The sequence below is a fragment of the Barbatula barbatula genome, assembly GCF_947034865.1.
Source record: "Barbatula barbatula genome assembly, chromosome: 18".
Lineage (NCBI taxonomy): Eukaryota > Metazoa > Chordata > Actinopteri > Cypriniformes > Nemacheilidae > Barbatula > Barbatula barbatula.
The window spans coordinates 11,018,080-11,036,669 of NC_136781.1; the positions used below are offsets into that span (position 1 = coordinate 11,018,080).

At 39.5% G+C, this 18,590-nt stretch overlaps 2 protein-coding genes across 2 annotated transcripts; one reads left to right on the forward strand and one right to left on the reverse strand.

Annotated features, from left to right (window-relative positions):
• Positions 1 to 329: 329 nt before the first annotated feature.
• On the reverse strand, positions 330 to 14,920 carry slc9a6a (solute carrier family 9 member A6a). The gene is made up of 15 exons (XM_079479844.1): positions 14,419 to 14,920; positions 13,517 to 13,716; positions 13,264 to 13,341; positions 13,093 to 13,169; positions 12,883 to 12,995; positions 12,682 to 12,787; positions 10,963 to 11,104; positions 10,287 to 10,392; positions 7,789 to 7,877; positions 7,369 to 7,482; positions 6,963 to 7,074; positions 5,313 to 5,466; positions 4,768 to 4,881; positions 4,199 to 4,304; positions 330 to 3,936 (listed from the first exon to the last, which is right to left on the reverse strand). The coding sequence occupies exons 1-15, from the start codon at positions 14,693 to 14,695 to the stop codon at positions 3,652 to 3,654; spliced, it is 2,073 nt and encodes a 690-aa protein (XP_079335970.1). The 5' UTR covers positions 14,696 to 14,920; the 3' UTR covers positions 330 to 3,651.
• mmgt1 (membrane magnesium transporter 1) lies at positions 14,814 to 18,463 on the forward strand. Its single transcript, XM_079479845.1, has 4 exons — positions 14,814 to 15,675; positions 16,329 to 16,381; positions 16,494 to 16,597; positions 16,715 to 18,463. The coding sequence occupies exons 1-4, from the start codon at positions 15,597 to 15,599 to the stop codon at positions 16,869 to 16,871; spliced, it is 393 nt and encodes a 130-aa protein (XP_079335971.1). The 5' UTR covers positions 14,814 to 15,596; the 3' UTR covers positions 16,872 to 18,463.
• The last annotated feature ends 127 nt before the right edge of the window (positions 18,464 to 18,590 follow it).

The following is an 18,590-nucleotide window of genomic DNA, read 5'->3' on the forward strand; positions in this document are numbered from 1 at the left end:
CATTAAAAGCCCACAGAAAAAATGGGAACACTCACCTCAGTTAATTTTGGATGAATTTGGTAGTGATGAATAATTATAGGAATGTTTACTAGAATTACTCCAAATGAAAATAAATTGCACATATGTCAACTATGTTAGTATCTTATTTTGATTGTTAACTGAAAGATACCAGTAAAGTTATTTCTGTATATCTACTGTATATAAACAGATACTAATATACATGCAGATGTAAATAGCTCAGACCTTACTCTAATCCTCCTTGTCTAACGTGTCTAGGAAATCTATGAAACATCACTCTATGCACACTCAAAAGAGACGTCACCCTCAAGGACACTACAGATTTCAGGGTTTATTGAATATGTTTTTGGATGGCAGTTCTGATATAAAAATTGCAAAAATATCATCTCCTTTAAGCAACCTTCAGCCAGTCGTCACCAGGAGAACAAACAGTATGAAGGGCCAATGGTATTATTGGTTATTTATGGTGCAGAGATCTGATAACACCAAGTGCCTATGAAGCAACACATTTTTTGCTGTGAGATGATGTAAATGCTGTTCTGGTAGGAGAGGATGTGCTCTCAAGTGAGGATGTACTATTGTAGAGAATTCTGACCATATAGGGAAGATGTTACCTGATCCCTTCATCAGGACTGACCTCTCCTCATCATAAGCCAGAACGCTTCCAAAAAAAAGAGAACTGTTTTGTGTCTATTGTGTACATCCCCTCCGGTGATAAATTAATGAACAGACACCAGTATGAGAAAGAGCTGCTTTAGGAACCATGTCAAAACACAAATCCAACAGCGTTTCGTTTTTGGGATTCTTGGTATTGTGAATTTGGATAAGAAAAGGCCTGTACTTTCCAAGAGGAAACACACTTTCAAATAGGTTTTTCAAATGGTTTCGCATAAAAATCTGTTTTATTAGAAACACCATTTTTTGAAAACTGCCTTTAAGTGTTAAATATAACGTGGTCTGGAAACACGCAGATATAAATTTATTTTAACATATAACCAGGCAGACAGGTTTAATGGAAAGCACAGGCTTTTGTTTATTGAGCATTGCACGCACATGAACAGATGAGAATATTTACACCAATGTAAACAGTCAGTACCTGCAACACACTAGAATACACATCTACGTACCAGTGATAACAGCACATTTACCACTCATTTAAACCCATTCTTCTTGGTTCTGCAACTTGTTTGCACTAGCAAGTAATATTTTGACTCATTGTCAGTGTTTTACTTTATATTGTGTTTTTGGAGGAGCATTAAGACTTAAAAAATAGAATAAAGTTGAATTATCTAAAATAATCACACCCTGAAAAATAAGATTCACAGATTATTTATCCATTGTAACAATATTTTTAAATGTAACATTGTCTAGTTTATCAGATTCTGTACCATTAAACAACTCCGCAATCCATAAATGTATTTAATAGGCTGAAAGATTTACAAGTTTACTGGCTTCTTACAACAAAAACAAACATAATTAACAAAATCCACTGGCAAAAAAACATGTTCTCCGCAGCTAGTCATTGATTCACCTGAAAGCCGCGGGGCTCTGATGGAGATTCTGAGTTGCATTAAAAGATCTACGGTACATCACTTGCAAAACAATTAAAAACAAGAATGAAAAAGTGCAAATCTGCTATAATTCCATTGCCTCACATCTGTTCAAGTACACACTATTTCTGTGTATTATGAAAAATAGAAGCAAAGCCTACAAATACTGTGACCTCTTCATCATATCATCCTGCACAGCAGGAGATAACCGAGACGGTCGGCCATCCTCATCATTGCCACATTGATGGAAAATCTCTCATTCTCTCAACAGATCACACAAACACTGTTGCCAGGGTGGTGTCATATACTGCTCCATAGAGTTAAGGACGACCAATGGCTCTCATCCAAAAAACAGACTACTGTATTTCAACAGTCCAATGACAGTTAGAAAATGATAAAAAACTACAGCAACATTGACCAAATTTCCCTAAAGATTTCTTCACCAGTGTTCCTTCATTTTATGACGCACTGTACTTTTGCCATTGTGTCTTAGAATCCACCTAAATTCATTACGTTGTAGATTTGAACAAATTAACATTGTAGTAGGCTTTGGCTTTACATTCCTTGACTTTTCTACAACTGAAAACTGCGAGCAACATTAGCAAGTAGAGAAAAGCAAGTACAGAACAACACATCAGATCCTGAAATTTACTACGAATCGTACATCCTATATTGCATAAACAGTATGCAAATTGAGACACGGGTCTAAATAAAAAAATCTTGATAATGCCAATGATATAGAATTTATTTAGGACATTAATAAACAGTGTAAATCCAGTGATTCAGATGCCAGTCATACACAATCCTTCCATAACATACGGACATTAAAACTTCTTTTAATCATTCATCTCTTCTGTCTAAAATCTAAATAGCTACAATCAGAGTCCTATTCCAACCTTCTTATATCACATTGGTGCTGCTGTGGCGTCCTCCAATGATCTAGACAACTTATGATAAAACATTTTTTTTTCACACAAACAGGACTTTGGAAGGAAACAGTGGAGGGATATATTTCTCCACACGTCATGCAAAATTTGGAATATAAAAAAAGTTTTCACTTTTTTGTATATACTAGATAAGCCCTAAACCACAAGTATGGGCACTATATATGATTTTAACGTTTCTTTGTAATACCAGTGTAGAATGTTATATGTGTGTTATTATAGACATTCATAGTTAGACGTGACATCTTGTTCTTTAGACATTTTAAACATTACAAGCTAGAAAAGAAAAGAAAAGGGGATCTCTAAAAGACAAGGTAAAAAAGCTATATGCAGATTGTTATAGAAAAATTTTACAACAACAAAAAATCTCTATGTGTCTCTTTCTCTTGAAACTACTTTTTTTCACCATGCCAAATAACACACACACAGGGCGTAAAAACCTCCACAGATTCACAGTCAAAGGTCACAATATAAGATTCAGATCTGTACCCGGTTCCAAATAACACAGGTCTGTAGTCAGTCCCACCGCTCAGACAAACAAATCGATATCAAAACACACAACCTCCCTCTAGTGGACGGCACATAGTGTCATTTTGCTCTACGGGGAAACTACATCCAACAGGCACTTAATTATAACCGCACAGCAAACGCAGAGCCACCAGTAAGCAGGTCTCAGTTTAGACCATCATGGACAGAGAAGGCAGTAAAAAGCATCAGACCAACACAAATGTCGCCGTTTCTTTTCGCATCTTCCAAACAAGAGCTCACACATCAAGAGAAGACACACATAAGCATGCAGGCCAGGTCATGGCAATTTTACGCCTTGCTTTTCAGACAATACAAGTATGCTTACTCTGTTGTCATGGTAACCTTAGAGATGGTGAGGAATCAGAGAATCTTCCAAACTCTGTTCGAAACTATGTGGTCCGGCTTAACCACGAGAAATAAAAACAAACTGACAGAGGAGATGTAAAAACCACATTTCTGCGATGTCATATAAAGAACAGAAGAGAGAGTGACGAATGAGGTAGAGACATCAAACCAGCCACTTCAGAGACAGGAAAGCTGCTGAGAGCGATCGCTCCAGATGATAGAGATGATAGAGAAGGAGATTGACAGACTTGTCCCGTCTTTCCCGTTCAGCTCATAGTTTCGTTCTTGTGGCGGTGACGGTGGGAGTCCAGAGACAGTGGGGGCTCGGAGTCATCCATGGGCAGGACCAATCGGGTGCCTCTGATCACCAGCTCGTGATCTCCGAATGTCAGCTCTCGATCTAGAGCATCATCAGAGTTCACACCCACGGGTGTGCTGCTTGTGCGAGCCCCTGATGCATCTGTGCTTACTGTGATGTCACCGTATGTCAGAGTGATGTCACCATCATTCAGAATGAGGTCAGAGTCGTCATCTTTTAACTGCTCTTCATTCTGAAAGAGATTGATTTTGTAATAAAATTAATATTAAGCAGATGCACTTATCAACACACTTATTTGAATACAATTTCCCTAGAGCAACTTAGAGTAAAGTCCCTCTAAAGTGCGAGTGTTTTCATCTTTGAAGACCATGATATTTACACAATAATCTTTTTGTAGGTTTGCATTGTAAAAAAACAATGTTCTGTTGATTAAATGTATCCCCACATTTGAACAAAATTATCACATACAGTACAATACCAAAAGGGGTACAAACCTCATATGCATGTGGGCTGGTGAGGCATCGTGCCAGAGGACCGCAGCAGGAGGGAAGTGTGGCGGTGAGTGGTGGTCCGCTGTGGGTCAGAAAGGGCTTCAGATAACTGCAGGACGAATGGGTTAAGGCTTTTCTTACAAACATCATCAATTCTCATATTAACAAGAAACTCAAGCACTCACTGTAGACATAACAGGATCACGACTGCACCTCTCAGCTGACCATTAGCTATTCATTCTTTATTTTAATATATTTCATTTAAGATGCATTAAAACGGCCCTAAGAGAATGACATGGCACAATGACATGAAAATATTACTTCAAGAAAGGACAATTTTAGCAGGCCTATGTCCAAATGACATACGAAAAATATTTACATACAAAATGTGAGTGACTAGAAAATATTAGTACAAGCGAGGAAAGTAATGTTTTGTAGTAATTCTTATTGTTGTTTCGTTTAATGCATTTTTTTATTTTTTTTCTAAAAACATCTATAAAATAATAAAGTGCTGGCCTGGGTACTGCATCCCATAATGCAAAGTGATTTAACTTGTCACTGCAAAAGGATACTTGTGATCAAAGTTGTACCAGATCCTAAACAGCCAGACACTCTCTTGTTTAGTGCTTCTCCGCTCCACTGCATCAGGACCGATCTGCGCACAACCATCTGTGTCTACTCCAACACTGTAAAAACAAAACAATATAAATTCAAATAAACATTGTGTTAAATCACACACAGTAGCTCCTTATTTCAGCTACACTGTAAAATAAAAAAATGGGCACCATCTGCTGTATTAACATGAAGGACATTTTTGCATTGATTATTTTCTTTCTGCAGCTGTTTCCTGTTTACCTGTATTTTTAATTGTTTTTGGGGTTAACAGAAATGTCTGATGGATAATGTCCTGGCAGAAAATCACTTATGCATTTGCCATTTATTCCCTTTTTAACAGTGTAGTTCTATTCGAGTTCCCAAATGATTTTTATTAAAAGGAAGCTCTTGATGTTTACACACTAGCAAAATTGCAGAAGTGCAGGAACAACACAACTCAATAATTATTCATGTCTTCACTCTACTTCAGATAAAATGTCATTCAGAGTGATGGGGAACAGACCGGATTTTCTGGCAGGAGAGCATTTGAGTGGTGCCTCCTCCACAGATCCAGACAGTGAAGAAGACCACCAGAAGCGTGGTGGAGAACATCATCTGTCGTGCATATGTGGCCGTGTCTCTGATCGACAGGGCAAAGGTCATGGCGCCACGAAGACCTGACGAGCAAAAGGGCAAAAACAATACAATAACTTCCACCCATACTTTATGATGTAATGAAATGATGGTTGAATGACTGGCACCCTGTGGCTTTAACACCTATCTTCAGCAAGTGTTTTAAAGAAGCTGATCAGCAACTACATCTGCTCTCTGCTGCCTTGCCTCTTCAGACCCGCTACAGTTTGCATATCACTGCAATCGCTTTACCGATGATGCCATCGCCTAACCCTACACACTGCTCTCTCCCACCTTGACAACAAGAAAGTATATGTGAGAATGCTGTACAGTCTGTCTGTACAGCTCAGCATTCGATTCCCTGTGTGACTGGATTCTGGACTTCCTGTCAGGCAGACCTCAAGTTGTCGGAATAAGAAACAATACTTCCTCCCCATTGACTCTCAACACTGGTGTTGCCCAGGGATGTGTCCTAAGCCCACTCCTCTACTCCCTATATACACACGACTGCATTGCCACACAGCTCTAATGTCCTTATGAAATTCGCTGATGACACGACAGTGATAGAACTGATCTCTAACAATGACGAGTTGGCCTACAGAGAGGAGGTATGAAGTCTGACAAACTGGTGTAAAGAGAACCATCTCTTGCTCAACAAAACCAAGGAGCTGGTGGTGGATTTCAGAAGGCAAGTCAAGGAACACAGCCCCATCACCAGGACACCTTTGGAGAGGGTAAACAGTTTCAAGTTCCTTGGGGTGAACATCACTGAAGATCTCACATGGACCACTCACACTGATGCACTGCTAAAAGCGCCTCTTTTTTCTCGGGTGTTTGGGATGAGCCAAAACATCCTAAGTACCTTTAATACCTGCACAGTTGAGAGCATTCTAACTGAGCATTACCTCTCTTCAGGATATCTACCCCAGGCGGTGTATGAAGAAATCCAGGAAGATCATCAGTGATTCCAGCCACCCAAATCACAGGCTGCTCTCCTTGCTGCCTTCGGGCAGAGGATACCAGAGCATCCCATCCCGCACAAAACGACACTTTTATCCTCAGGCTATTAGACTACTCAACATCAAAAATCCACACGCTCACACTTCTTTATATCATGCACTACAGTTTAATGGACTATAATGCATCATTCATTGCACCTAATGCAAAATCCACCCATTATCACATTTACATACCTATATCTGTTCATGTTTTTATTTCATATTTATATTTAACGTCTAATCTGTTTATCTTGTGCATATACTGTCCGTATGTGTATAATATATATTGTCTTTTTAGTACCCTCTATCTATTTAAACTTTGCACTGTTCGTCTGCACTACATATTGTCACTTAAGTTTTCATAGTCATACAGTGGTTTGTCATACAGTTGTCTGTCCAACAGCAATCTACTGTACATGGAGCACGCACCCAAGACTTTGATAATTTCCCTGGCTGACAAAACCCAGCTTTGTTTTTGGTGTGTTATTCATACTTAAAAGCAAAAATGTTGGCAGACCACAGCGTTCATTCCATCCACAAACCTGCAAACATCATCATGTGCTGAAAGTTGGAGGTGATCTTGTTTCTGCGGCCCAAGTTGAGCAGGAAGGAGAGAGGGTAGATGTTCGCAGCTCTGCCCAAAAACACAGCTAACTGAGAAGAAACACTGTCAAGGAGTCACCGTCAAAATGAAGCTAACACTGCACCCCAACTTCTAAACATTCTTCAAAAACAGTGACCATTTGTCCTCTGTTCATAATCAACTGGTTATGAGAATTGACTTGTGGGAAGCACAATGAGCTCTATTGGACATGAACCAAAATACTTCCTCTCTTTTACAATGATCTAGTTTAACATTTTCAAACAATGTTTACATTTGCTGAGACTATTTTAAGCCTTTTGTCCCTTATTACGCATTTTCAGCAAATGTACTTGGTATTAGGATACAAATGCGCCCACAATGAAGATTGGGTTGAAGACGTGGTTCTGGAAGGTAAACAATGTCAAGCCCATGTAGGAAAATATGAAGTTCTCGGCCAAGAAACTCAGCAGTTCAAATAACTGAAAGAGAGCACATGACGTGTTAAACACAGTAAACACTTTTCATATTTGACACAGACCGCAAGGAGAAACATTAACTACACTTCTCGCATCGATGAAGGAGAAACATTAACTCAAGACAATTTCAGCAAAGCTGCTCAGCAGAAACACATTACACTCTCAAATAAAATGCTGTTTCAGCTCCTGGCTGGGTTGAACATGGACAAACCAAACTGTTGGGTAAATTATCACATGACATCCCTAGAAAATGTTTAGTTTTTAGTCTAAAAACTGATTTTTTACATCCAAAGTTTGAAATAATCTTACTTGTTTTGTCCTGTCCTGAGACTCAGGTGAAAGGTTGTTAAAGGTGTAATGGGCCTGTGTCATGCCACAGAACAGAACTGCCACCACACCTGAATGAGCAGTAACACGAACAGGAGAGTTATTGAAAATTTTTGGCTTTTACAATGATACCTAGCAGAGCCGATGAAAAACAGAGTTACGACACTAGCAATGCCGTGTATTAGAAGACTGGAATGCGGAAGTAACTCGTGTCATTGCATTTACATTTAGTCATTTAGCAGACGCTTTTATCCAAAGCGACTTACAGATGAGGAAACATTGTTAGCAATTATAACAACATAGGCAACAAAATACATAAGTGCACCAAAACCAGTCCATTAAAGCCTAGCACAGTATACAAAGCTAAGAATAGTGAGGTTAGTACGTTTTTTTTTTTTTTTTTTAAAGAAGGAAAGGGAAGAGAATTAGGAAAAATCAATCAGCGACGTGTTGACGGAAGAGATGCGTTTTTAGGCGTTTTTTAAAGATGGCAACCGAGTCTGCTGATCTTGTAGCAGCTGGTAGATCATTCCACCAATGTGGAACAGATCCAGAGAAGGTACGGGAGAATTACTTTTTTCCTTTTTGGGATGGTACCACTAGTCGTTGTTCCTTTGCAGACCGCAGTGATCTGGCAGGAACATAGATCTGCATTAGCGAGTGGAGATACGATGGTGCAGATCCGGTGTTGGTCTTGTAGGGCAGGAGCATAGCTTTGAACTTTATGCGGGCGGCAATAGGGAGCCAGTGTAACCTGATGAAGAGCGGAGTTACATGCGCTCTCTTCGGTTCATTGAAGACCACTCTTGGCGCCGCATTCTGGATCATCTGGAGAGGTTTGATTGTGCAAGCAGGAAGTCCAGCCAGAAGCGCATTGCAATAATCCAGTTTGGACAGGACAAGAGCCTGGACTAGGACTTGCGTAGAGTGCTCCGAAAGGTCTAATTTTCCTAATCTTGTAGAGGATGAATCTACAGGACCGTGTGGTGCTGGCAACATGACTTGTGAGGTAAAGCTGATCATCGATTACCACTCCCAGGTTTCTGGCTGTGCTGGACGGTGTAATCGTTCATGAGCCTAGTTGAATGGCAAGGTTGTGCTGAATATTTGGGTTGGCTGGGATCACAAGCAGTTCAGTTTTTGCAAGGTTTAGCTGCAGGTGATGATCCTTCATCCAAAGCGAGATGTCACTCAGGCATGCCGCGATGCGAGCAGCGACCGTCGGATCGTCCGGTTGAAATGACAAGTAGAGTTGTGTGTCGTCGGCATAGCAGTGATGGGAGAAGCCATGCTTCTGAATGACCTGTAAATGGAGAAGAGTAGCGGTCCAAGCACTGAGCCCTGTGGCACCCCCGTGTTGAGCTGTTGGGACGCTGAGACCTCATCTCTCCAGGATACTCTGAATGACCTACCCGAGAGGTAGGACCCAAACCATTGCAACGCCATTCCAGAGACACCCATAGCACTGAGAGAAGCCAGGAGGATGTGATGATTGACATTGTCAAAGGCAGCAGACAGATCCAGTAGGATGAGCACAGATGACATGGATGATGCTTTTGCCAGTCTCAGGGCTTCGATGACTGAGAGCAGTGCAGTCTCTGTGGAATGACCGGTCTTGAACCCAGACTGATTGCTGTTCAGGAGGTTGTTTTGCATGAGAAAGGAGGAGAGCTGTTTGAACACAACTCGCTCAAGGGCTTTGGCGATGAAGGGAGACAGGCCTGTAGTTTTCTAGCAGTTCATTGCATTGAAGCCCATTCATTTCACTGTTTCCCAAACACTTTCGCAGGTAAAATTGATAAAATACATCTTTGTAAAACTGGTGTTTTATTATAAGGATGTTTTTGAAACAAAATATTATTTTCCTAAATAAACACACTTTTCTTTTTGTCAGTATGTGTGATTGAATGATTTTCTATAAAGACTGCTCATTATATAAAATGTTATCGACCCCTCTCCCTGTATACATTATATAAATTAATCTCTTACTGACGTAAATTGTTTGTCTTGTTCATTTTTCCACTTTGTGGAGCATTTACTGGTCATTGATTATTTATTGATAAATTCCTTGTGCATTTTTATGTTAATGTCTTACTATTATTTATCGATGGTATGCACTGATGACCATAGAAGCATAAGAAACTATGAATACCCACATACTGTTAGTGAATTGAACATTATGCATTCTTCCTTTTCAAATCAAACAGAATACTGATTTCATACTGTCTCTCTAACACTCATCAGACAAAATGCTTTTATAAATGTAAACATGGTAATCGGAGCATCTATTGTGTTGGTATTTAGTGAAATGTGTTGCAGATACAAGTGCTTCCACGGTCTCTCCCTCTTAAACCCATTCAAACACACTGCCAGTTTGGAACTATTGAGAGCTCCATGAACCATGCGGCGGCGAGATCAAAGTGTGTCGCAACTCAGTTATAAACGCCTCTGATACCTAGTCTCTGGGGTCTAAACCTCACCAGTAAATCCACAGGCCTCTGCAAGAAGGAAGGTGCTCCAAGACATGAGGAAGAACAGAGCCGTCTCCAGCAGCGGGAAATCCCTCAGTTTCGTGAATTTAGTCACGTGAGAGGGAGTCAACGAAAATCACTTCATCATGAAGAATATATTCCATTATTTTCTACTGATATAAAAAGGCAGGAAGTCATGCAAATTTTAATTAAGACATAACGCTGGATTTAGGGTGCGTTCATATTTGTAGTTTGGTTCTTTTGGACCGGACCAAAAAATTATAAAATGTAGTCCTGGTTGCTTAGCGTTCAGGAATTCCTCTGTTACATGTGCAAGCACAGATTTAATAAATACTCCTTTTATATTACCAAATCACAAGTTTTTTGGGTCTATTATTGTTATCGCTTTCTGTTTTTGGTTTGGTTCGATGCCGTTGGTCTGTGTTGCATTCATATTTAAATCGAACCGGACCTGAGTGTGGTTTGTTGCGCACCAGGGTTCAGGTGGCAGCGTTCCCACTTACACAAATAAACCGCACTAACAGTGCAATCACACCAGAGTTCGTTTTAATCGAACCAAACTTGGCATATGTGAACACACCCTTAAACCCACATCTTCAGCACAACATGATTTAGTGTATCACGCCACACAAGTGATGCACGACCTTGAACCAGTAAAGGATATCAATGCAGTTACGACTCCAGTTGCCACTCCCAGGGCAAAAGAACCACTGAAGACCCCTAGGAAGACGCCAAAGGACTTTAGCATGGCCATAGCTTCAAAAGTGTGACTGTTGTCTCCCCTGGGCTGATATGCTACAATTGACCTAATAACAGAATACAAATTCACTCATATACACTTATATATGCTATTAACTTTGCTATTAAAAGTGCAAAACCCAAATCTAAAATAATAAACCACTTTAAAATACTTGTAATACTGTAATTGTCTTTTTAGCTTTAATGCAAGACCCGTTTAGGGAAAGACATTATTGCCAACAAGCTAATATTATCAGTATGAAAGTAGCAGGAAAAAGTTTGCTTATGTTTTGGCAATAAATTAACTCTGACACATTTGGTATCAGCAAGTATCCTTATCTGACACAAACTTGTCTTTATCGAGGTCTTATCATAACAGTCGCAATTTAGTTTTCACAACCACCCCAAACACAGACCAACATGTAATTTTTGGGTGAACTATTAACTACAATTTAATAAATGTTTTGTTTTCGACTAAAAGGTATGTTTCAATTTGTGAAAGTGTACGTCTATGCCGCAACAAGCACATCGGCATTAAACACTAAAATTTTAATTCCTCATGACATGACCCCCTTTAAAGGTCCAATGTGAATTTTTCTATCTATTGACAGAAATGCAATATAATATACATAACTATGTCTTCAGAGTTGTATGAAGACTTTACATAATGAAGCGATTTGTTTTCATTACCTTAGAATGTGCTATTACTATCTACATACAGCGCGGGTTCCCTTGCATGGAATTCACCAAGTTGTTTCTACAGTAGCCCTAAACAAACAAACTGCTCTACAGAGCGCGTTTCATAAATATGTTATGTCCTTCGGCAAAGAAGCGAAAATGTGACGACGTCTTAGTCTTGTGTCAGCCCCCGTAATGCTTTGAAAGGAAGGGGTGGAGTGACCCAGTGGTTGCAATTCGCAACCTCACTGCTACATTATTAAAAAGAAGTCTGTAGGATAGAGGGTAAAAAGAAACAGCTGTCAATTCTCTAGAGGATCACAGCATCACCTCAGACTATAAAGCAAATATCTATCATTCAATCCTCCATAAATACCCACAGCTCTGCCCCATCAACACACCTTCCAGAATTCCTCTGAAAGTGAACCAAATGTAAGAGGAAAGGGTTCCAATTTCCTTATTCTGCCTATCTCTCATTATCAGCTGCCTATCTCTCATGTACTCAGTCAGATCAATACGTAAATATATTATAGGTGCTGGTATGAAGCAGAACTGTGGGTCATTTACTCTGCATGTTCTGGTACAGACCAGCTAATGCACACACTAACAATCCACTCGGTAGGTTTAAAGCTACATGTGTGGCACACCCGTTGAGGGGCGGTCCCAGTGTCTGGTTTCCGCCCTCTGCATAAGCCACACCTTCAGGGCTGTGATGCCCCGCCCCACTTTGCCTCCCGTAATAAAGCAGAATGCTGGATCGGATGAAGGTCCAGCAGGGGAAGAATTGGTGTTAAATGAAAAGTGTCAATTACTATTTCACAACGAGCTGTTTATTAAAATGATCAATACGAATAATGCTAATTAATTCCATTATTAAAAACATCTATCGATACAAAAAGGCTAAAATGGTAATGTCACACACTAGCTGCTTTGTAAATACATCATATTGTTGAAATAAATGACTTACGAGGACAATACAACAGCGACAGCATCATTCAGGACACTCTCACCAAACAGCAGCGCATACAGGTCGGCATCCACATGCAGCTCATTAAAGATGGCCAGGACTGTCACTACAAAACAAAACATCACTCATGAACTGTTAACTTATAACTAAGTTCCAATATGTTAAATGTGTATTTATTGTTTGATTTGTTGACTGTAATACCTGGATCAGTGGCTGACACGATGGCACCAAAGAACAGGCAGTCAGTAAAGAAAAAGTCTCCACGCAGTTGGCCAATCTTCTTCATCAGTGTCACACAACCATACATTAATAATCTGAAAAACAAACACATACACTTCAGAACCCAGGTCCTCGACCCCGTCGCTGAAATAGCCGCTTCATGAAGCATTGAACAAAAGACTGTGAGCTGACCCAATGATGAAACAGGACACCACAGTTCCCACAAAAGCATAGGCGAGAATTGAGCCCAAGTTCCTGAAGAAATGCCTCTGAAACACAGATGGAGAGATGGAAGAATTGGTATAAGTGGCTAAAGGCATTTCCCTTTTCTCTGCTCTTTCCACATTCTCCCTCATCGCTTACCCGCTTTAAACTGTATCCAGCATAAAATATGATGGGAGGCAGGAGAATATTAAAGAAGACCTCAGGATCAAAGGTCACCTGAAATACAAAAAGTCAAAACAGAAAGATCTTTCATCACCAGATAAATGTTCACTAATTAATATTAATATATTATGTCAGCTTATTTCAAATATTTATGAATGAATTTATACTTGGAATTCAAATGAAATTCTGATAGCATCTGCTGTATCATCGATGGACTGTGATGCTTTACCTTGCGGAGCATCTCGTTGTCCTGAATGTCATTGATTTCATTCGCACCGATCTCTCCTTTCAGTGTGTACTCATAAAATTTCCCGCTTACATTCACCAGCAACGTGGCTGGACTGGCGTTGACATTACAGCTCAATGTAAAATTGCCAATGTCACTGGGTACATGGATGCCATAACGCAGGACAACACCCACAAGCAACCCTAAAGAGAGAGAAACAATCCATAAGGCACAACTGATGAATCGTGACAATAATATAAACAACGTATTACAGGGACAGTTCGGCCAACAAATGCAAATTCTGTCATCATTTATCTACCCCAGTGTTCAAAACCTGTAATACTTTTTCCTAAAGATATTACCTAAAGTGATGTTTGTGTGCATAGAGGAAGTCAATGGTGGGCACAGTTGTGTGGTTAGCAACATTCAAAAAATACATGTTTGGAAAAATGTAAATGTATGTAGACCGGCTACTAGTTAACTCAGAAGAACACATATACATGATAATGTCTAAATAGGAGGCTCACTAAAGTTGTCCACACAAATGTCTGATCTGTTTCTGTATATCAGCTTCTGAATCAACATAACTGATAGGTTGCCTCTGCTGCACAAGCAAGATGTTTATCAACAATTCTCAGACACATTAAAGCTTTCACTTTGTAAAGCTTCTATACCCTAAGCGTGCAAGGGCTAATCACAGATAGCAGAAGTAAAGCTACACTTCACAGGCCCTGTTGTTGTGATATCTGTGCACCCAAACAAACCTTTGAACAGTTATGGTTATGCATGGCGTATTTAAACGTATCAGATCCCGTGCGGGTGTAAACTTTATTGCAGAAACACGCTGTTGACTACAGAACTCATATTTGAGATCATAACAGGAGCATCGCTCATCCCGGTCTCACCATATATCATAGCCAGTCCAGTCTCGTGCAGAAACCTGAAGCGTCGGTGTTTGAATAACCATATGGTCAAGATTGTGAGGGTGAGGAGGAGGATGAAGATCAGCAGGTCTGCGCTGTCTTGTCTGTGGCTCTCTTCTGCTTTCTTCTCTGTCACGATGTTCTCCATGCCACTGTCTTCAGCCTCGCACAAACACAAACAGATGGAGCTCGCTGCAACAAACAGCCAAAGACATCTCCCAATTCTCATCGCGGTTTTGCTTTGATATGTAGAGCCCATGTTGGCATCGCTTTGAGGGTGAAAGGTTAGGACAGATGAACGCAGTAGGCTCGGGATCGATGGAGCAAAAGCAGCTGTAGATTGTTCCTGAATCCCAGCGACGTCCCGCCCACTGCTTGTAGCGTCACGGGACCGACCTACCAAACAGGGTGTTCGTCCGATTCATACTGCGCCAGTGCTGCGCATATTGTTACGATGGAGATTTCCTTCGTGTTTTTATTCTGCATCGTCATGAGCAAAGATATTTGCAAATATATAATAAGCAATGTAATGTTACGTAAACATGCGTGCTCAGATGGATCTATTTAATATACAGCATTTCTAAATTCAATATAAAAATCTTGAAAGTGTAGCTCTTTATCTATCTTGAACTTTATTATTTTTAATGGATCGTTTTAATGAATGACGCTATAATCGTGTTTATTGATCGCAACGCTGCCTTTAAAGTTTTTGATGATTATATTTCGCCTTTACATAGCCAATCATATGATTTTTAAAATATTTAGCAGTCAAAACGTATTGACTACGTAGCAACAGATAAAAAATTAATTTAATTTGCTATTAAATTAATTTAAAAATATATGTGTGTGTGTGTGTGTGTGTGTGTGCGCGTGCGTGCGTGCGCGTGCGTGCGTGTGTGTGTGTGAAAATACAAATACTGTCAATGGACCTTTATACATTTTATTTTTGCAAGAACGGAGTCACTTCAAATAACTCCAGGTTTTTAAAATAAATATAAGCAGACATTGTTAACTTATTACTATTTATCACTTTTTATTCTTTAGATAAATACATTTTAATAGTTGTATTCATCCGGTAACCGGAAATGTGAATATTGTGGCGGTGTTGATGCAGCGCTCATTGTGGAGAGCTTCACGCGTTCGCTAGCGCTCAAGTAAAAATGGCCTCGTCCTTCTGGAAAGGTGTTGTCGGCGTCGGTCTGTTCGCATTGGCACATGCGGCTTTTTCAGCGGCACAGCGTGAGTATCGTTCATCTAGAAACGGCGGTGATGGATAGAAATGTTCATATTTAGGAAGCTGTTGATGATGATCCGAGTCAGGTGCTGTGTGCGGCCTCTTCAAACTGAGTGTGCATGACAGTTTTAGTCAGCGTACTGGCTGTGACACAAAAGCTAGTGAACTACCCTATCTAGATAGCATTTCGGGACATCTTAGTTGTGTATTTAAATGGTGTCAAATAAGGCAGCTCAACGGGATTGAGACTCGTGGGCACAGAAAGAACCTTCCTTTTAAAAACGGTTAGCCGTTATCGGTCATCTCATAGAAAACAGTCATGTGTAGCGTTACAAAAGTTATAGATTAAACATCACATTTTCTAATAATTGAGTCTTGATGCGTGTACGTGCACTAGATTGACGACGCATTTTAATGTATGTAAACTGGCCTTCTCCGAAGTTAGTGTGTGTTTAACCGTTCACCAAATGTTCTTTACATTTAATGAATTAAATGTTGCTGTGACTGTTATCTGTCTAAAGGGTGCATCTTCATCTAGTGTATAACATGCATTATGAAACATGCATTTAATTTCATAGATCTTGTGGAAAGAAAGCATACTTGTGTATGTGACATTTTATTTAACAAAGAGATTCTTCTCCCTGTTTTTCTCTCACAGACCGATCATACATGAGACTGACCGAGAAAGAGAATGAAATGTTACCTATAGATGTAAGTTGCAATGAAACGCGATGCGCTTGATCACATTTAATAAAAGAATAATGAAGTTATTTGTCTATTATTTACCTTTATCTGCATTTCTCATTTTGTTTTGTTTTTCCAGATTGTGTTACAGACATTATTATCATTTGTGGTCACGTGTTATGGAATAGTTCACATTTCTGGTGTGTTCAAAGACATGGACGCTTCATCAGAGCTCAAAAACAAGTAAGCACACGCAGATGTAATTTCATGTCTGTATCAGCCCTATTTTTATACTGATGCATTAAAATAAACAACAAACGCTCCACTCACCTGTGTGTTGTGCTCTTTTGCTTGAACCAGGACATTTGACACGTTGAGAAATCACCCATCTTTCTACTTATTCAATCATCGAGGAAGAGTTCTCTACCGCCCTCCTGAGCAGGAGGAGTCCACTCCAAATCCACAAGCCTTGCCCTCCAACCCCCTGCGTTTACGCAAGCTGGAGAATTTTCAATGAAACTGGCCTTCAGAGGGCCGCCTTGCCTGTTTTTGTTTTCTTACATTTATTTGTTAGCTCCTCCGTTGGACTGGGAAAATCAGATGTTTCCATGAATATGCTGTACAAACACGCATTTCTTTCATGTGGTTATGCTTTTTGTCAATGGACTGTGCCAACTCCTTTTACAGCTGATATGTTTGTAAATACTTGTTATTGCTTAGGGAGCCTTAAGTCTGTAGGTTACACCTGTAGCCCTCCAGTTGGCTCACAGAAAGAGGGCTTTGTCCTTCTTTTGCACCAAGGGCACGTATCCTATCATGTACAATGTTGTCTTGCAACATTTTAGCTCAAGAGATGACCATACTGGCAACGGGTTCTTCCCTGTACCCTTCGGAAAGAGGTTAAAATTATGGACCATCAATTGTAACTGTGTTCAGAACCAATACCTATGACTACTGAACTTCAAATTTGAGCTTGTTAGGCAAATAATCCTGAAAATGATTAAAACGTGTCTGAACAAGGGCATGATAGATGACGTAGATTAATAGCAATTCTAACAATACTGTGAACACTGAGTGGGGATGAATGGTACATTTTTTTAGGGGCGACACTATTTGTTTGTTTGTTTGTTAAGACACAACTCCTCATTTTTACCTTAATAAATTTCTCACATTTTATTGATGAATTTTAAATTGAGATCCTTTTATTGTTTTGTCTGAAATCAGTGTTTTAAACAAATACCTTTCTATCTGGGAAAATCACAGAGATGTAATTTGATTAGGCATGTGTGAATTTCACACTAACCATTGATGATGTTAGGAGATTATTTATGTTCTAATGTGAAATGTTCAAGGGGTTATGTTAGTGTACTACATCGATTGGGAGTCTCATTGTTCTCTAAGCAGAGAATGGGCAGGGGAAATAGTCTGATTTAAGCCAATAATAAAACTAATCCTTCACTAAGCTCTTTTTTGCTATAGGAGACCAGCAATGATCCTCGTCCTTCCCAATCAAACACTTATTTTGTCTCTCCTGTATTTAAAGCTTGTTGTGCAAGATTGATTTAAAAACTGATGGGGAGTATGTTTGTTTTAAGAGATGATGTATGGTCAATAAAACGGTCAATATAACTTTATGTACGTAAAAAACACATTTGTTGAAGATCTTGGCTCAAAGCCTTGTTCAGATAAAGCATATGGGCAGTTGTATAGATTTCTGTTTCTTTTCATTGAAAAGGTATTTCCCTGTTTGCATTATACACGTGTTGTTCTTTATTTATTTCAATGAATTTGTAGGGTGTAATTTGACAGCATTAGGACGTCAATGCCAACTTTGAAGGGATCGGTGAAAGGCTGATTATAAAAAGGCTCAAAGATTAGGATGATACTTACTAAACTGTTACCATCTGTTGTCTTTGAGAGGAAATAAACATGTTCAGAAGCTGCTAAAAATGTAGTTGGTCCAAACCTGTAGCAGAGGCAAAATAACTAAATACTGAGAATAACATCAGTGAATAATATTGAAATACACCACAATGTTAGATACTTGGGTAGATGCTTGTAGTTTTATGAGAGTTACTGTACACGTATGTACAAAATGCATAAGATTCCAAATCTTATGATGGTGATAAAAAGATAAATGATTAAATATCGAGAAACATCCTTAAGTTAAAATGTCTTATAGCAAAAGTAGTCATAGGTAATCTAAGAGATGCTTGCTATGATAATGGCAATGGTC